We start from the raw sequence: 18,239 nt of genomic DNA on the forward strand, positions 1-18,239 counted from the left end.
CATGCCCCCTTCCTACAGGCTTGCCCCCTTTAAGTCCGCTAGTACCCCCGCCTCGGTTCGTTTCCCACAGCCCCGGTGTTCCCAGGCCGGCCGCGGGAGCCTGTGGTTTCTACATTTTCCATAGCCTGCAGTAATATGACATACGCTCGTATGTCCCGATGATTAGTGCTTTCCCTCTGGCCCCTGGGGGCTGCGCGTCCCCCCGGCACCCCGCCCCCTGCACCCCGCTCCACCCGGCAGGGGCCTCCCGGGGTCCCCACTGTTGTGAAGTCAGCATGCCAGTAGTTGGGTGTGGGCGGAGCTAGGGGGTCAGAGGAAGAGGAGGAGCGGACTTAGGAAGTGGGCAGTTAGAGCAGGGACAATGAAGGGATAAGAAGTAATGAATAAAGCTCCAGTTGAGATGAGTACTTGTGTCTGTGTCTTCTTGTAGCAGGATGCTACAACTGGCGACGAGGGTGGGATGAGCCAGCCCACTGTATGCAGACCCAAGAGAAGACACCCTGTCCCAGGCAATGGCCAGAGGAACGCTGCCGAACGTAAGAAGCTGCTGCCCGAGCAGAGAAGCCAGCAGTAGGTGACTCTGTTCCTCCCCCCCCGCAGTCGAGAGGGATTCTAGAGGGAGCCGAAACACTGAGCGCTGAAACGCTCCACAACAGAGATCGTCTCGCGCCAAAAACGCGAGCCCCCACTGGATGCGTAGTGCCTGGCATACGCGAAGAAACAGGAATCGGGAGCCCACTCCGACCCTGTCCAACACCCCAAAGCGAGTAGAAGGTGCCCGAGTGAGGAGGACGCCGTCCCTGCGAGCCTACTGCCGAGCGCGATTGAACGCGCCAAAACCGGAGCCTGAATACCGGTGAAAGTAAAACCTCACGCCCGATGCGTGAGGTTTGGCGCGCTGTGTACGAAGAAAGCAGGAACTCTAAAGTACGGAGGAGTCGGGAGCCTACCCCGATCCTGCCTAGCACCCTGAGCACAAGAAGGCGCCTGGGGCACTGTGGAAGCCCCGTGGAGCGCCCAGAAGCAAGAGCGCTGTTCGCGCCAAAGAGAGACTGCAGGTATCCGGCGATCGTGTCGGAGTGAGTCTGTGACCTCACCTGGTCGTGGTGAAGAAATATCCCCAGAAGGAAGACGTGGGACTGAAATGAAGACCGGGGTAAGTCCCTGTGAAGCGCTGTGAAGCTTGCATGGTGAGAAGAGCTGAATGTGGCCAAGTCTCGTGAGAGTTGGGCGGCCATCTTTGAATCAGGCGGATTTCAAGGACATCCCTGTGAAATTTAGCGGCGGCCATCTTTAAGTCAGGCGAACAGTGGGAATAAGCATTGACAAAGGACAAACATTGGCAAAGACCAAACAGCCATTGGCAAAGGCAAGTGAAGCAAGCACTAGTGACTAACAAAACAAACATTGACACGTGCAAACAAACATTGGCAAATGCAAGTGAAGAATAAACAGACATTGGCAACTGTAGGTGAAGCAAGCATTGGTGACGGCAACAGTACAAACATTGACGCATGCAAACAAGCGTTGGTGCATGCAAGTGAATGTTAATAAGGCAACAGTACAAACATTGACGCATGCAAACAAGCGTTGGTGCATGCAAGTGAATACTAATAAAGTGCCGAAAAGACGACAAACCAGCCCACGCAAATGCAAGAAGCAATCTAAGAAGACGAGCATTGGTAAAGGAAAGTCACCAAGCATTGGTGCCTGTAAGGGCAAGCATTGGCCCAGAGCGAACGAACATTGATACACGCAAACAAACAAACACTGACACGTGCAAATCAACAAACGGAAGCAGGCGTTGACAGTGACCAAACTAACACTGGGGAAGACGAGTAAACAAGCACTGGTGCAGGCAAACAATCACGGGTTGGTGCGTACAAGTCAACAAGCCTTGGTATGTGCCACTAAGCAAATGCTGGTAAATGCAAAAGCAGTAAGCGAGGACAACGACACGTGGACAACATTGCACGAATCTTGGCAACCAACCAGAATAAGCACATGCTAACGCGAGAGTGTATCAATCAACAAGCACGAGCAACCACAAGAGTGACTCGACGAACAAGCAGCGACAAAACTAAGGTCAGCACGGGTGTGGGATACGCAAGTGACTGTGCAGTGGCCAACGTCAGGAAGTAACGCGCGTCCGTCAAATAGAGGAGGCCACAAACAAATATAAACCACGACAAAGCATAAGTAATTACTCCCGCATCAGCAACAAGCACGAGCCAATGCGCATGTGGGGTAGCCACTGACCACACACAACAAGCAAGGGAAATCCAAAGGCAACATGGACAGCACAAGGTCCCGCGTCTACGACCAGTCAGGACCTCCTTCTCTCAGGGCGGGAGGAGACGTAAATCAATGTTTCAATCCACATCTTGAAGTATCGCCCCCAGTGGCACAGAGTGACGATTGGATTCAGGACCTCAAACGGCACTGGTGGCTGGAAGCATTGGACGATTTCTTGAAAGCCAACGGTGAGCAAAGGGAAAGAAAATGTCTACTGTTACTCCTCCGTCTGGTGGGTCCCGGGGGCCGATGCCCAATTAGAACATTTTCCAAGGAAGAAGCAGACACTTATGACAAACTCCAAGAGGAACTCCATGCCCATCTCAACGCGCAGGCAGAGGTAGATCACAATCGCATGGTCTTCAACATGGCACAGCAGGAACCAGGCGAACCATTGCCGCACTTCATCATTCGATTGCAAAGCCTGGTTCAAGGCTGTCATTTCAACACGTTTACGAATGAGGATGCTGTTCGGCTCAGAATAATCGAAGGCTGTGAAAACCCCGAAACAAGCCGCAAGATACTTAGAGGACATTGGTCGCTAAATGAGATAATCAAAAAAGCTGAAATTGGGATGCACGTCCAGACAAGAGGCAAATGGAGGGATGTGCATCTGAGTACAAAACTTCGAAATACCTGGGAAGAGAGAACCCAGAATTCCAACAACCACAAAAAGAGAGAGAGAGAAGGCAGGCCAGAGAAAAGACAAAAAAGACAGCGGAGGAGGCGCAGTAACATGGAATACTCAGAGTCAGACTACTCAGCGTCTGGCCACTCGGAGAGAACCAAAGAATACTCGGAGTCACCCCGGAATCATCCATCCTCCAGGAGTCCCTCAAGAAGTCAGTCACCGCACAACACACGTCACTCTGACAAAGAGGGAGCGTCCAGTGGGACAGACTGCACTCCTGGGCAAAACGACATTCTGCACAACCAGTGGGGGAGAGAGACAAACAACAGGAGGAGCAGCAGTGATCACGACAGGAAATCGATGTTGGAATATCAATCACCAAGGGGCAAAGATAAGCCCGAGGAAACAGCTAGCAGAAGGATGCACCCCCCACCGATCAGAGACACTAGATCACCAAACAAATGGAGAGGAAAAGACCCACACAGTCATGGGCCTCAAAGCATCCCTGGGCCCCGCCACAACGTGGAAACAGAGCGTGGATGGGTAACATCAGACGAGGAGAACGAAGAGGCAACCGCCTGGGATCAAGCGCAAGGAACAAGCGCGGAATCTTCAAACAATCTCCCAAATGAGACAACCGTGAAAATGTTACGACACAGACACACGAAGAAGCCTTGCAAAAGCAATTCCGAGACGGAAAGCAGCTCGTCACGAACTACCCGGCTCCGAAGATCACCGGGTAAGACATTCCCAAAGGAGCACTCACAGGGGAGACTAAAGGAGCACCCCTCTGATTCAGAGAGCATGTCGGTCCGATCCTTTGAATCAGGAGAATCGTGGTCCCGACAACGACCACACGCAACATCTTTAAAGAAACATTCTCAGCGGGAAGTGAATGAGGACCCCTCTGACTTAGATAACATCTCGGTCCGATCCGTTGAGTCGACAGAATCGTGGTCCCGACAATGGCCATGGCACCAAGCACCTGAACACATCAGCGAACCAAGGGACACTTTTCCCGTTCAGAACAACGTGTCTAGCCCCAATGACAATGCACACTCGATTACTCCACCAGACAACCTGCCACATCGAGCACAGGTGCCGCACGACGCAAAGACTACACCGTCACCCCGGGTAGGGGCAGAAAGGCTGACTCGAAGGTCCTGGTCCTGGTCCCACAAAGGGGAAACAGATATCATGGCCAGTGGCACTCAAACAAGGATGGACCAACCAGTTGATCCGCAAAGGAAGTCGGGCCCGCCCGGAGAGCCAAGTCATCATCAGACAAGAACAGAGCTTGTCTAGTCAAAGACGAACCATTGGTGAATACTTATCACGACATACGTCCATCCCAGAGACTGATAGTGGAGATGGACTGAGAAGTCAGTTTATTTGTTTGTTTTGTTACAAAGGGGGGAGATGTTGTGAAGTCAGCATGCCAGTAGTTGGGTGTGGGCGGAGCTAGGGGGTCAGAGGAAGAGGAGGAGCGGACTTAGGAAGTGGGCAGTTAGAGCAGGGACAATGAAGGGATAAGAAGTAATGAATAAAGCTCCAGTTGAGATGAGTACTTGTGTCTGTGTCTTCTTGTAGCAGGATGCTACACCCACCTGTGCCGGGGAGCCGGCCCCTCCTGGCAGGGCCGGCGCTTGTTTTGGCTCAGGTCTGGTTATTATTAAATGGCTGTTGTGTGTCAACGAGGGCGGGCCGGAGGGATGGCGGGAGGAGGGGCGGACTCTCCGGGGCTGCCGCCTTGGAAATCTCCAAGTTTCTAGGCGATCCAGACGCAGGATGGCGGAGAAGGGGCGCCCCGAGCAGGGCCGGTGAAGGGGCACCCTATGGGCTGCACCGGGAGCTGGGAGCTCTGCAGCGGGTACGGGCCCAAGGAGAAGCCGCCTGCGGCCACCCCCAGGACGACCATGCGCCTGAGCAAGGTGGGTGCACGTCCCTGAGAGATGCGAGCTGGCAGGGTGGGCCAGAGGTGGTGGGGGCAGCGGGGAGGGCAGGGGGCACGGGGGACTGGAGGTGAGGCCGCTGTTCTCAGAGGATGGCTAGAGCTGCGCTCATGTCCCGGGGCATTTGTGCACAAGAGTGGGTGCGTAGTTGTTGCCAGGGGCAGTGAGACAGTTGTGGCTGTCTGTGGCCAGAGGGTCACTTTTGGTCAGGGTTGGGGTAGCTGTGGTCAGGAGTTGTTGAACCATCTGTGGCATGAGCTGTGACAGCTCTCTGGAGTGGCCTGTTGTGGTCAGAGACGGGCGGCTGCGGCCAGGAGTTTGGCCAGCTGTGGTCAGGGCTGGATGGGGGCCTCTGTGGTTCGAGGCAGTCCAGCTGCGGCCAGGGGACGGGGCAGTCGAGCATCATATCTGGGTACCCCGTGAATATCATGCTGTAACTTTCCTTCTGGCGGCGTAAACAGACTTCCCGAGAGGCGCGCGTCCAGCGAGCCAGCCCGCTGGCGCAGGACCAGCCATTATTACGCATGATTTATTCGTCCCGTGCGCGGCTGAAGCCAGGGTGTAGTTCTGCCCGCAGCAGCAGCGCGGCCCACAGGGGCAGATCCGGGACCCTCCTGCCCCGGGCGGCTCTGCCAGGCCTTTCTCCAGGCTTGGATGGTCAGTGCGCGTGCTGGCCTCCTCGCTGCCCCGTGGGCCTGCAGTGCTGGAACTTGCACATGGTAGCCAAGCCTGCCCGAGTTCTCCTGTGGTAGCGGTGGGCAGCAGTAAAGACGCAGAGGAGTTGCGGGGATTTAGATACAATATTACGCAAAATTAGCACTCTATAGAGTTCTTTCATTTGAAACAGCATTTTAATACAATAACGGATTAAACGACCGGTAAAAATACAGAAGAGTTGTAAAAACCCGAAGTGCACAGCACTTACAGTTGGGTAAATATGACGCCAAAACGAGTCCCTGTTAATATTTGCGGTCAAAATTTAACCCAGCTATGATTTAGGAGCAAACTTTCTCTGCATTCTTTAATGGATTAAGTGGGTGTTGGTTACCTGTGCTTCCAGACTAGACGCAGATCGATGGACAGATAGTCTTTCTTGTTACTAGGCAGGTCCAGCACAGCATTAAGTGTGTTCAGGATAGCTCAGCGGGTAGGGTTTCTGCTGCTGAGTTTAGAGTTAAGGTTATTTGAAGGAAATGGACACACATAGTCCTGCACCATCAAGTCTAGCACAGCATTCAGTGTGTTCAGGATAGCTCAGCGTATATGGTTTCTGCTGCTGAGTTTAACGTTTAGGCCAGCTGTAGGAAACATGGGACGCATGTAGTTTTGCACCACCAAAACATGCTATTTCAGAGGTCAAGCACCTTAAAAATAATGCCTCGGAGTCTGGTACATTTCTATCCCGGGGGGGGGGGGGGGGGGGGTGCGGGCGGGGGGGGGGGGGGAGGTGGAGCTGGACAGGGGCCCATCTCCATTGAAAGTTATGTTTTCTTCATAATCCGGTCACCCGGTTGCAGGAGAGGTCTAATTCGCTAGCTTTTCTATTAACTATTACACGTGCAATGGTTTGCCTTCAAAGACCACGTGCAATGGTTTGACTTCGAAGACGCACGTGCAATGGTTTGACCTTGAAGGCGCACGTGCAATGGTTTGACCCTGAGGGCGCACATGAAGTGGTTTGGCCTCAGCTGGTTGTTGATTCCAGCTCCGACCCAGGCACCTGCAGAGAAACCTCTCCAGGCAGGGCGATGGTAAACGGTGCAGTCACTAAGGCGAAGCAGCCTTCCCATAGGCTGGGAAGAAGGTCACACGCGGCACGGGTGTCTCTCCACGGAGGCCACATGGCACCTCTGCGGTAACATACAAGGCACATACTGGAGGGGGCAGACCAATAGGTGGGCATACAGTACCAGGCATCCAGGCGTCCACGAAACTCGCTTTAGCGCCCACACTAAAGGCAGCATAGGCCGTCATTGGGTGGCCCTACTGGACGTTTGATGGGTTATAAGGTTGTTAGGGATCACATAGGTGGTTCGGGAAAATATGGCACCCGAACTGTCTAATCCACTGCCATCACCCCTAGGTCGCCAGCGAGGACACTCCCCGGGGAAAGGAGCGCTCCTTGACGAGAACAACCTCAGCGGTGGAAGTAGGGGATTCCCAAGATAAAATAAAACAAAGTGTCAGGATGGTCCAGCTGCTGGCTGAGAGAGCTCTGAACGTGGCCCCTTACAAGCTGATAGTCACCGGGCCCTACCTTCTGCCCTGGTAGCACCCTATGGTATTCTGGTTTGGATGTACCTTCCCCGCTTACCTGTCTTGCTGCTCAGCCTGTGTGGATGAATGGTGGAATGTTGAAGTGTGTGATGTAATGATAGAATGTGGTGTATGCCTGGGGGATGATGACAGTTGGGAGATTGGGCTGAGCAGCAAGAGAGATGCTCCTGGTGGGGCTGTAATGATTCTATGATTCAAATTTATAATCTTCAATAAAACGACTTAAATCATCACATCTCGGCTACAACCTATCTTATTACACATCCAGAGACAGATGGATCCGCCTCCAGACCTCGTGTAGCCAATAGGAACAGGCTCAGCCGCCTTCATTCAGGCTGTTCAGTAGCGATGGCCTTGCATGTCTTCTATCTCAGTGTAGCTTACAGTGACAGGCTCGAGGGCCCTGTGGCCCAGTGTAACCTACAGTGACAGGCTCAAGGGCCCCATGCCCTGTGTAGCCTACAGTGACAGGCTCAAGGGCCCCCTGGCCCAGTGTTGCCTACAGTGACAGGCTCAAGGGCCCCCTGGCCCAGTGTTGCCTACAGTGACAGGCTCGAGGGCCCAGTGGCCCAGTGTAGCCTACAGTGACAGGCTCGAGGGCCCTGTGGCCCAGTGTAACCTACAGTGACAGGCTCAAGGGCCCCATGCCCTGTGTAGCCTACAGTGACAGGCTCAAGGGCCCCCTGGCCCAGTGTTGCCTACAGTGACAGGCTCGGTGGCCCAGTGAAGCCTACAGTGACAGGCTCGAGGGCCCTGTGGCCCAGTGTAACCTACAGTGACAGGCTCAAGGGCCCCATGCCCAGTGTTGCCTACAGTGACAGGCTCGAGGGCCCAGTGGCCCAGTGTAGCCTACAGTGACAGGCTTGAGGGCCCGTGGCCAAGAGCAGCCTACAGTGACAGGCTCGAGGGCCCAGTGGCCCAGTGTAGCCTACAGTGACAGGCTCGAGGGCCCGTGGCCAAGAGCAGCCTACAGTGACAGGCTCGAGGGCCCCGGGGCCCAGTGTAGCCTACAGTGACAGGCTCGAGGGCCCAGTGGCCCAGTGTAGCCTACAGTGACAGGCTCGAGGGCCCGTGACCAAGAGCAGCCTACAGTGACAGGCTCGAGGGCCCTGTGGCCCAGTGTAGCCTACAGTGAGAGGCTTGAGGGCCCGTGGCCAAGAGCAGCCTACAGTGACAGGCTTGAGGGCCCGTGGCCCAGTGTAGCCTACAGTGACAAGCTCGAGGCCCAGAGTAGTCTACAGTGACAGGCTCGAGTGCCCCGTGGCCCAGTGTAGCCTAGAGTAACAGGCTCAAGGGCCCGTGGCCCAGTGTAGCCTACAGTGACAGGCTCGAGGGCCCCTTGCCCAGTGTAGCCTACAGTGACAGGCTCGAGGGCCCGTGGCCAAGAGCAGCCTACAGTGACAGGCTCGAGGGCCCGTGGCCAAGAGCAGCCTACAGTGACAGGCTCGAGGGCCCCTTGCCCAGTGTAGCCTACAGTGACAGGCTCGAGGGCCCGTGGCCAAGAGCAGCCTACAGTGACAGGCTCGAGGGCCCGTGGCCAAGAGCAGCCTACAGTGACAGGCTCGAGGGCCCCGTGGCCCAGTGTAGCCTACAGTGACAGGCTCGAGGCTCAGAGTAGCCTACAGTGACAGGCTTGAGTGCCCCGTGGCCCAGTGTAGCCTAGAGTGACAGGCTGAAGGGTCCGTGGCCGGGAGTAGCCTACAGTGACAGGCTCGAGGGCCCGTGGCCCAGTGTAGCCTACGGTGACAGGCTCAAGTGCCCCATGGCCAAGTGTAGCCTACAGTGACATGCTCGAGGGCCCCGTGGCCCAGTGTTTCTTACAGTGACATGCTTGAGGGCCCCGTGGCCCTGTGTAGCCTACAGTGACAGGCTCGAGGCCCAGAGTAGCCTACAGTGACAGGCTCAAGGGCCCCATGCCATGTGTAGCCTACAGTGACAGGCTCAAGGGCACCATGCCCTGTGTAGCCTACAGTGACAGGCTCAAGGGCCCCATGCCCTGTGTAGCCTACAGTGACAGGCTCGAGGGCCCCGTGGCCCAATGTAGCCTATAGTGACAGGCTCAAGGGCCCCATGCCCTGTGTAGCCTACAGTGACAGGCTCGAGGGCCCCTTGCCCAGTGTAGCTTACAGTGACAGGCTTGAGGGCCCCGTGGCCCAGTGTTGCCTACAGTGACAGGCTTGAGTGCCCCATGGCCCAGTGTAGCCTACAGTGACAGGCTCGAGGGCCCCGTGGCCCAGTGTTGCCTACAGTGACAGGCTTGAGGGCCCCGTGGCCCAGTGTTGCTTACAGTGACAGGCTTGAGGGCCCCGTGGCCCAGTGTTGCCTACAGTGACAGGCTCGAGGGCCTCTTGCCCAGTGTAGCCTACAGTGACAGGCTCGAGGGCCCTGTGGCCCAGTGTAGCCTACACTGACAGGCTCGAGGGCCCCGTGGCCCAGTGTTGCCTACAGTGACAGGCTCGAGGGCCCCGTGGCCCAGTGCTGCCTACAGTGACAGGCTCGAGGGCCCTGTGGCCCAGTGTAGCCTACAGTGACAGGCTCGAGGGCCCCGTGGCCCAGTGTTGCCTACAGTAACAGTCTTGTGTGCAGTATCAGCTCTGCGACCCCCGTATGCCAGGAGAGGGCCACCTTGTTTTGAGCCGTATTGGAAGCGATGAGCGGGAAGCACCAGGCTGCACCACTGTGCCGCTTCTGATCCCATTTGCCAGAAGGGGTCACTGGTGAACTGATTTTGGGCAGGAACACAGTACTTATGACTGCCAAAACCGGCTACCTTGCATTCCAGGAGGGACCGCCATTGTGAGGGTTATCGCATCAGGAGAATCTGTGCCCGGATCGTAATTATTACATCAGCCCCATATACCAGTAGGAGCTGCCAGTATTACTTTGGCCTAAAGTTCAGGTCATCACCCGGATAGGATCAAGACTGCTGTGGCCAGTTGGTCGAGACTGCATGCTGAGATCTGCTCCTGAAGAAGTCAGTTTGGGGCTGAGGATCATACCAGCACACCCCCCCCCCCCCCCCCACCCTCCCCCCTCTGATAGGGGGAAGAGTAACTTACCTTTTGTGTCAGCCCAGCGGGAGCAGCTCTGATCACTGGAATAGACCGGTTGCACAGCTCGAAAGTCAGAGGCTGTGCCAATGGTGCTGCTGCGTCCCTGGCAAAAGTTGCCAAACTTCACCATAGAGGATCCAAGCTCGTAGGCGCCCGAGGAAAGGACACTCGCTGGACTGCCAAACACTGCCATACCAACAGCGCGGGTAAGACTTTGGGGCCCCAGAGAACTTGCTGCTAATGGTGCAGCATCTTAGACACTTTTGACTCATTCCTAAAGAGTCAAAGTGAGAACGCTTGAGTACGGCATTCCCTGAATGTGGCCCCCAGTGAATAGGGAATAACCCCGAACATGTTACACGAAGGAGGAGGGTGAGACCAGGATTTGCCTGATAAGTGCCCCGACATCAAGGAAGATTGTGTTATTGCTTTTGAATAGACACACCTAGACAGTGGAACCCTATAGAACACAGCACCTGACCCACTATCCCTATGTAGTATATTTGTTCTGGAAATACCTAGAGGTCTGTGTGCACACTGTTAATGCAACCACTGTCACAGTGCAATCCAAAATCTGGAATATCACAATTTAAAACAAAAGCCAAGGTGCACCACTGTAGCATAAACAAGGAAAAAATCAGATCCGTGTTCGAAGATATATTCTTTAAAATTCTTTTTTTATTCACATGGGATTAAAACGATCAGGATCAATTAAATAGCCGACGCGTTTCGTCCATACAATTGGACGTCTTCAGAGCATAGCTAGAAACCACATGGGGATTGATGTTATTCCGTTCACACCATATCAGAGCGGCCGGGGATTTAGTAAATCCCGTCCACGTTGCCATTCTATCGTGCAAGCTAAGTGCCCTTCGCCCATTCGTGATCTGACGAGAGACGGTCCGACCAAAACCATCGACTTATTGAGGTCGTACATGGCATTCTGCCTTTAATATTGGGCCCACCTTATTTTGGTTGGACCGGGCTTCCATTTCTACAAAGGTATCCCTACATTTGTGTGTATACTTTTGTGAAGGGCACTTCGCTTGCACGATAGAACAGCAAAGTGGACGGGATTTACGATATCCCCGGCCGCTCTTATATGGTGTGAACAGAATGACATCAATCCCCATGTGGTTTCTAGCTATGCTCTGAAGAAGTCCAAGTGTATGGACGAAACGCATTGGTGTTTAGTTCATCCTGACCGTTTTAATGCGATGTGAATAAAAGAAGAATTTTAAAGAACATTTCTTCAAACACGGATCTGATTTTTTCCTTGTTTATGCTATGGTGGTGCACCTTGGCTTTTGTTTGAAATTATTGCTTTTGAATGTTGAATATAATTGCATGTGTAGAGTTAGAAATACTTTTTTCTTCTTCTATAAATGTGAATATTGTGCTGGAAATTGATTTATTGCTCATACTGGTTGTAATTTTAGTTATGAGTCATGCTCACTGATCTGTATCTACGTCCCCCACCTACTCCCCTGCCCGAGGGAGCCATGACTGCACAACCACAGACACCACTGAGAGCCATGTGCCCAAGGGGTACTCGGTCCAGTTGCTCAGATTCTATAGTAGGTCGGGTCCTGGGACATCAGGAGTAAAAGGCCTCAACCACCACGGTTGGGCCCAGTCACCCCTGTGTGCCCTGTGGCCATCTGAAAAGGTTCTGTTCAGACATGCATCGATAGAGCTGTTTGGGACTCTCAGTTTCTAGAATGAAGACAAGCATTTACAATGCATTGGGGCTCGCAGCATTAAAGTTTGAGTAATTGGCATTGTGTATGACAATGCGTTGCATAAAATGTTTAGCAAACTTTGAATTGGTGAGCAGTGAGTGTGTGTGCAAGAGTATGCTGTTCTTGAAAGCAGTGTGTTAGAGAGTGCAGGAATTTGGGTGACCTGAGCAATGTGGATGATGCACCTCACGCACGGGGCTGATACAGTTATTATTCACACAGCTCTGATGATGTGCACTCCTACTCTGCACTCACTACTCACTACTCTGCACTCACTACTCCGCACTCACTACTCTGCACTCACTACTCACTACTCTGCACTCACTACTCTGCACTCACTACTCTGCACTCACTACTCACTACTCTGCACTCACTATTCTGCACTCACTACTCTGCACTCACTACTCACTACTCTGCACTCACTACTCTGCACTCACTACTCTGCACTCACTACTCAATACGCTGCACTCACTACTCTGCACTCACTACTCTGCACTCACTACTCTGCACTCACTACTCCGCACTCACTACTCTGCACTCACGACTCACTACTCTGCACTCACTACTCTGCACTCACGACTCACTACTCTGCACTCACTACTCACTACTCTGCACTCACTACTCACTACTCTGCACTCACTACTCTGCACTCTGCACTCACTACTCTGCACTCACTACTCTGCACTCACTACTCACTACTCTGCACTCACTACTCACTACTCTGCACTCACTACTCTGCACTCTGCACTCACTACTCTGCACTCACTACTCACTAATCTGCACTCACTACTCTTCACTCACTACTCTGTACTCACTACTCTGAACTCACTACTCATTACTCTGCACTCACTACTCTGCACCCACTACTCACTACTCTGCACTCACTACTCTGCACTCACTACTCTGCACTCACTACTCACTACTCTGCACTCACTACTCTGCACTCACTACTCACTACTCTGCACTCACTACTCTGCACTCACTACTCTGCACTCACTACTCTGCACTCACTACTCACTACTCTGCACTCACTACTCTGCACTCACTACTCACTACTCTGCACTCACTACTCTGCACTCACGACTCACTACTCTGCACTCACTACTCTGCACTCACGACTCACTACTCTGCACTCACTACTCTGCACTCACGACTCACTACTCTGCATTCACTACTCTGCACTCACGACTCACTACTCTGCACTCACTACTCTGCACTCACTACTCACTACTCTGCACTCACTACTCACTACTCTGCACTCACTACTCACTACTCTGCACTCACTACTCTGCACTCACTACTCACTACTCTGCACTCACTACTCACTACTCTGCACTCACTACTCACTACTCTGCACTCACTACTCACTACTCTGCACTCACTACTCTGCACTCATTACTCACTACTCCGCACTCACTACTCTGCACTCACTACTCACTACTCTGCACTCACTACTCTGCACTCACTACTCACTACTCTGCACTCACTACTCTGCACTCACGACTCACTACTCTGCACTCACTACTCTGCACTCACTACTCTGCACTCACGACTCACTACTCTGCACTCACTACTCACTACTCTGCACTCACTACTCACTACTCTGCACTCACTACTCTGCACTCTGCACTCACTACTCTGCACTCACTACTCACTAATCTGCACTCACTACTCTTCACTCACTACTCTGTACTCACTACTCTGAACTCACTACTCATTACTCTGCACTCACTACTCTGCACCCACTACTCACTACTCTGCACTCACTACTCTGCACTCACTACTCTGCACTCACTACTCACTACTCTGCACTCACTACTCTGCACTCACTACTCACTACTCTGCACTCACTACTCTGCACTCACTACTCTGCACTCACTACTCTGCACTCACTACTCACTACTCTGCACTCACTACTCTGCACTCACTACTCACTACTCTGCACTCACTACTCTGCACTCACGACTCACTACTCTGCACTCACTACTCTGCACTCACGACTCACTACTCTGCACTCACTACTCTGCACTCACGACTCACTACTCTGCATTCACTACTCTGCACTCACGACTCACTACTCTGCACTCACTACTCTGCACTCACTACTCACTACTCTGCACTCACTACTCTGCACTCACTACTCTGCACTCACTACTCAATACTCTGCTCTCACTACTCTGCACTCACTACTCACTACTCTGCACTCACTACTCTGCACTCACTACTCTGCACTCACTACTCTGCACTCACTACTCTGCACTCACTACTCAGCACTCACTACTCACTACTCTGCACTCACCACTCTGCACTCACTACTCTGCACTCACGACTCACTACTCTGCACTCACTACTCTGCACTCACTACTCTGCACTCACTACTCACTACTCTGCACTCACTACTCTGCACTCACTACTCTGCACTCACTACTCTGCACTCACTACTCACTACTCTGCACTCACTACTCTGCACTCACTACTCACTACTCTGCACTCAAAACTCTGCACTCACGACTCACTACTCTGCACTCACTACTCTGCACTCACTACTCACTACTCTGCACTCACTACTCTGTACTCACTATTCTGCACTCACTACTCACTACTCTGCACTCACTACTCTGCACTCACTACTCACTACTCTGCACTCACTACTCTGCACTCACTACTCACTACTCTGCACTCACTACTCTGCACTCACTACTCTGCACTCACTACTCACTACTCTGCACTCACTACTCTGCACTCACTACTCACTACTCTGCACTCACTACTCTGCACTCACTACTCTGCACTCACTACTCTGCACTCACTACTCTGCACTCACTACTCACTACCCTGCACTCACTACTCTGCACTCACTACTCTGCACTCACTACTCACTACTCTGCACTCACTACTCTGCACTCACTACTCACTACTCTGCACTCACTACTCTGCACTCACTACTCTTCACTCACTACTCTGCACTCACCACTCACTACTCTGCACTCACCACTCACTACTCTGCACTCACTACTCTGCACTCACTACTCTGCACTCACTACTCACTACTCTGTACTCACTACTCTGCACTCACTACTCACTACTCTGCACTCACTACTCACTACTCTGCACTCACTACTCTGCACTCACTACTCAATACGCTGCACTCACTACTCTGCACTCACTACTCTGCACTCACTACTCACTACTCTGCACTCACTACTCACTACTCTGCACTCACTACTCTGCACTCACTACTCACTACACTGCACTCACTACACTGCACTCACTACTCACTACTCTGCACTCACTACTCACTACTCTGCACTCACTACTCTGCACTCACTACTCACTACTGTGCACTCACTACTCTGCACTCACTACTCACTACTCTGCACTCACTACTCTGCACTCACTACTCTGCACTCTGCAGTCACTACTCACTACACTGCACTCACTACTCACTACACTGCACTCACTACTCTGCACTCACTACTCACTACTCTGCACTCACTACTCATTACTCTGCACTCACTACTCTGCACTCACTACTCTGCACTCTGCAGTCACTACTCACTACAATGCACTCACTACTCACTACAGTGCACTCACTACTCTGCACTCAATACTCTGCACACCCACTCTGCACACTCACTCTGCACACTCACTCTGCACTCACTACTCTGCACTCACTACTCTGCACTCACTACTCTGCACGCACTACTCACTACTCTGCACTCACTACTCTGCACTCACAACTCTGCACTCACTACTCACTACTCTGCACTCACTACTCTGCACTCACTACTCTGCACTCACTACTCACTACTCTGCACTCACTACTCTGCACTCATTACTCACTACTCTGCACTCACTACTCTGCACTCACTACTCTGCACTCACTACTCTGCACTCACTACTCACTACTCTGCACTCACTACTCTGCACTCACTACTCACTACTCTGCACTCACTACTCTGCACTCACTACTTTGCACTCACTACTCTGCACTCACTACTCACTACCCTGCACTCACTACTCTGCACTCACTACTCACTACTCTGCACTCACTACTCTGCACTCACTACTCACTACTCTGCACTCACTACTCTGCACTCACTACTCTGTACTCACTACTCTTCACTCACTACTCTGCACTCACCACTCACTACTCTGCACTCACCACTCACTACTCTGCACTCACTACTCTGCACTCACTACTCACTACTCTGTACTCACTACTCTGCACTCACTACTCACTACTCTGCACTCACTACTCACTACTCTGCACTCACTACTCTGCACTCACTACTCAATACGCTGCACTCACTACTCTGCACTCACTACTCTGCACTCACTACTCACTACTCTGCACTCACTACTCACTACTCTGCACTCACTACTCTGCACTCACTACTCACTACACTGCACTCACTACACTGCACTCACTACTCACTACTCTGCACTCACTACTCACTACTCTGCACTCACTACTCTGCACTCACTACTCACTACTGTGCACTCACTACTCTGCACTCACTACTCACTACTCTGCACTCACTACTCTGCACTCACTACTCTGCACTCACTACTCTGCACTCTGCAGTCACTACTCACTACACTGCACTCACTACTCACTACATGTTAGACGGACCGGGAGGGTCGGCCGAGAATAAGGGGAGAGGTCTCCAGAGAGAGCCGTCTCCAGCGATCGTACAGACAAGTAACTTCCCCCCCCACAGACGGACACCACACAAGGTTAAAGTTCAACGAGACTTTATAGGCAATTCTTTAAGTTACGATGAAATGATACAAGGAGGTCTGTACTCAGGGGTCCCCTCGATTCTGGTCTCTGGTTTGGGAGAAGGGGTAGCGGGACAGTCTTGTTACCAAAAGGTGGATATAGCTCTCAATCCTCGAGCTCGGCGTTCTAGATGATCGGGCCGCGGCGGAGCCAGCAGGTCCCGAGATGGACGAAGAAAACGACGGTCCGCGGCGGAGCCAGCAGGTCCCGGTGAAGATGACGGTTACAAACGGTCCGCGGCCACGCCAGCAGGTCCCGACGACGATGAAGGATATGAAGGTTGCGAAGGTTGCGGCAGCGCCAGCAGGCAGAACGATGGTGCACAAGACAGAGCTACGGCAGCGCCAGTAGTCCGTCTAGGATGAGTTCCTCTTTGCGTCTCTCGACTCCAAGATACAACTGCCTTCCTGCTCTGGAGCTGCCCCAGTTATAGGGCTGGTGTGCTTTGATGTCCGGACCCTCGCACTTGGAGGTCGGGAGGTCCGGGATGAGGGAGTCCAGACACCCAGCAGGGGGGTGGAGCCAGCGCCCGGGGAGGCGATGGGCGAGCGGCACCTGGCGGGGGAGAGCCATCGACACCTCTTTCTCCCATTGACTTGCCAAGTAGCCCGCTCACCTCCTGGGTGGATGGTGGTGCCGGGATGTCTGAGGCCGGGCCAGGCCCAGGGTTGAGGTCGATCGGGGGCCAGTCGGCCTCGTGGTGGAGTGTCCAAGATGGCGCCTCAGGATGGGCGCGTGGGCCGGCAGTGGATCGGACCCACGAGGTCGACATGCTCGAGGGCAGGGGGCCCTGAGGGGACGGAGGACGTGCAATGGTGGTGTGTGGTACTTGTGTGACCGGGCTCGGGCCTGGTTGGGCCGGGGGAGAGCGGCCCTTCATGTGGCCTGTCCAACATGCGTCCCCCCCAGCTGAAGGCGGGGAGAGTTACCCATCTTCTTGGGGACTCTCCTCGTCGAGGCGGAAGAACCGGGACAGGCCATCCGCGTTGGCGTGATCTGGCCCAGGCCGGTGTTCGACTGTGAAGTCCATCCCTTGTAGGGAGATGGACCAGCGTAGTAACTTTGGGTTTTCCCCCCGCATCTGCATCAGCCATTGCAGGGGTCGGTGGTCGGTCTGCACCCGAAAGTGTGTGCCAAAAAGGTAGGGCCGGAGCTTCTTGAGGGCCCACACCACAGCGAAGGCCTCCCTCTCTATGGTGCTCCAGCGTTGTTCCCGTGGTAGGAGTCGCCGACTGATGAAGGCCACCGGTTGATCCAGGCCTTCGGTGTTCACATGAGACAGGACTGCCCCAATGCCATGGTCGGAGGCATCCGTCTGGACGACGAACTCCCGGCTGTAGTCGGGGGCCTGGAGCACAGGGGCGGAACACATGGCGGCTTTCAGTTGTTCAAATGCAGCTTGACACTCTGGGGTCCAGTTGACTTTCTTGGGCTGATTTTTCGACGTGAGTTCTGTGAGGGGCCCCACTATAGTCCCATAGTCTTTCACGAACCTTCGGTAAT

The 18,239-nt window shown here is 53.4% G+C and overlaps 1 protein-coding gene across 1 annotated transcript in view; it reads left to right on the forward strand.

The window, feature by feature from the left end:
- Positions 1–4,702: 4,702 nt before the first annotated feature.
- The window catches only part of TNS2 (tensin 2), a 387,080-nt gene continuing 373,543 nt past the window's right edge, over positions 4,703–18,239 (forward strand). Inside the window, exon 1 of the mRNA XM_086959724.1 lies at positions 4,703–4,857. Coding sequence (XP_086815850.1) covers positions 4,762–4,857 — 96 coding nt within the window. The 5' untranslated portion in view covers positions 4,703–4,761. The remainder of the gene's footprint in view (positions 4,858–18,239) is intronic.

This window comes from Lissotriton vulgaris, chromosome 1_1, assembly GCF_964263255.1.
Source record: "Lissotriton vulgaris chromosome 1_1, aLisVul1.2, whole genome shotgun sequence".
NCBI lineage: Eukaryota > Metazoa > Chordata > Amphibia > Caudata > Salamandridae > Lissotriton > Lissotriton vulgaris.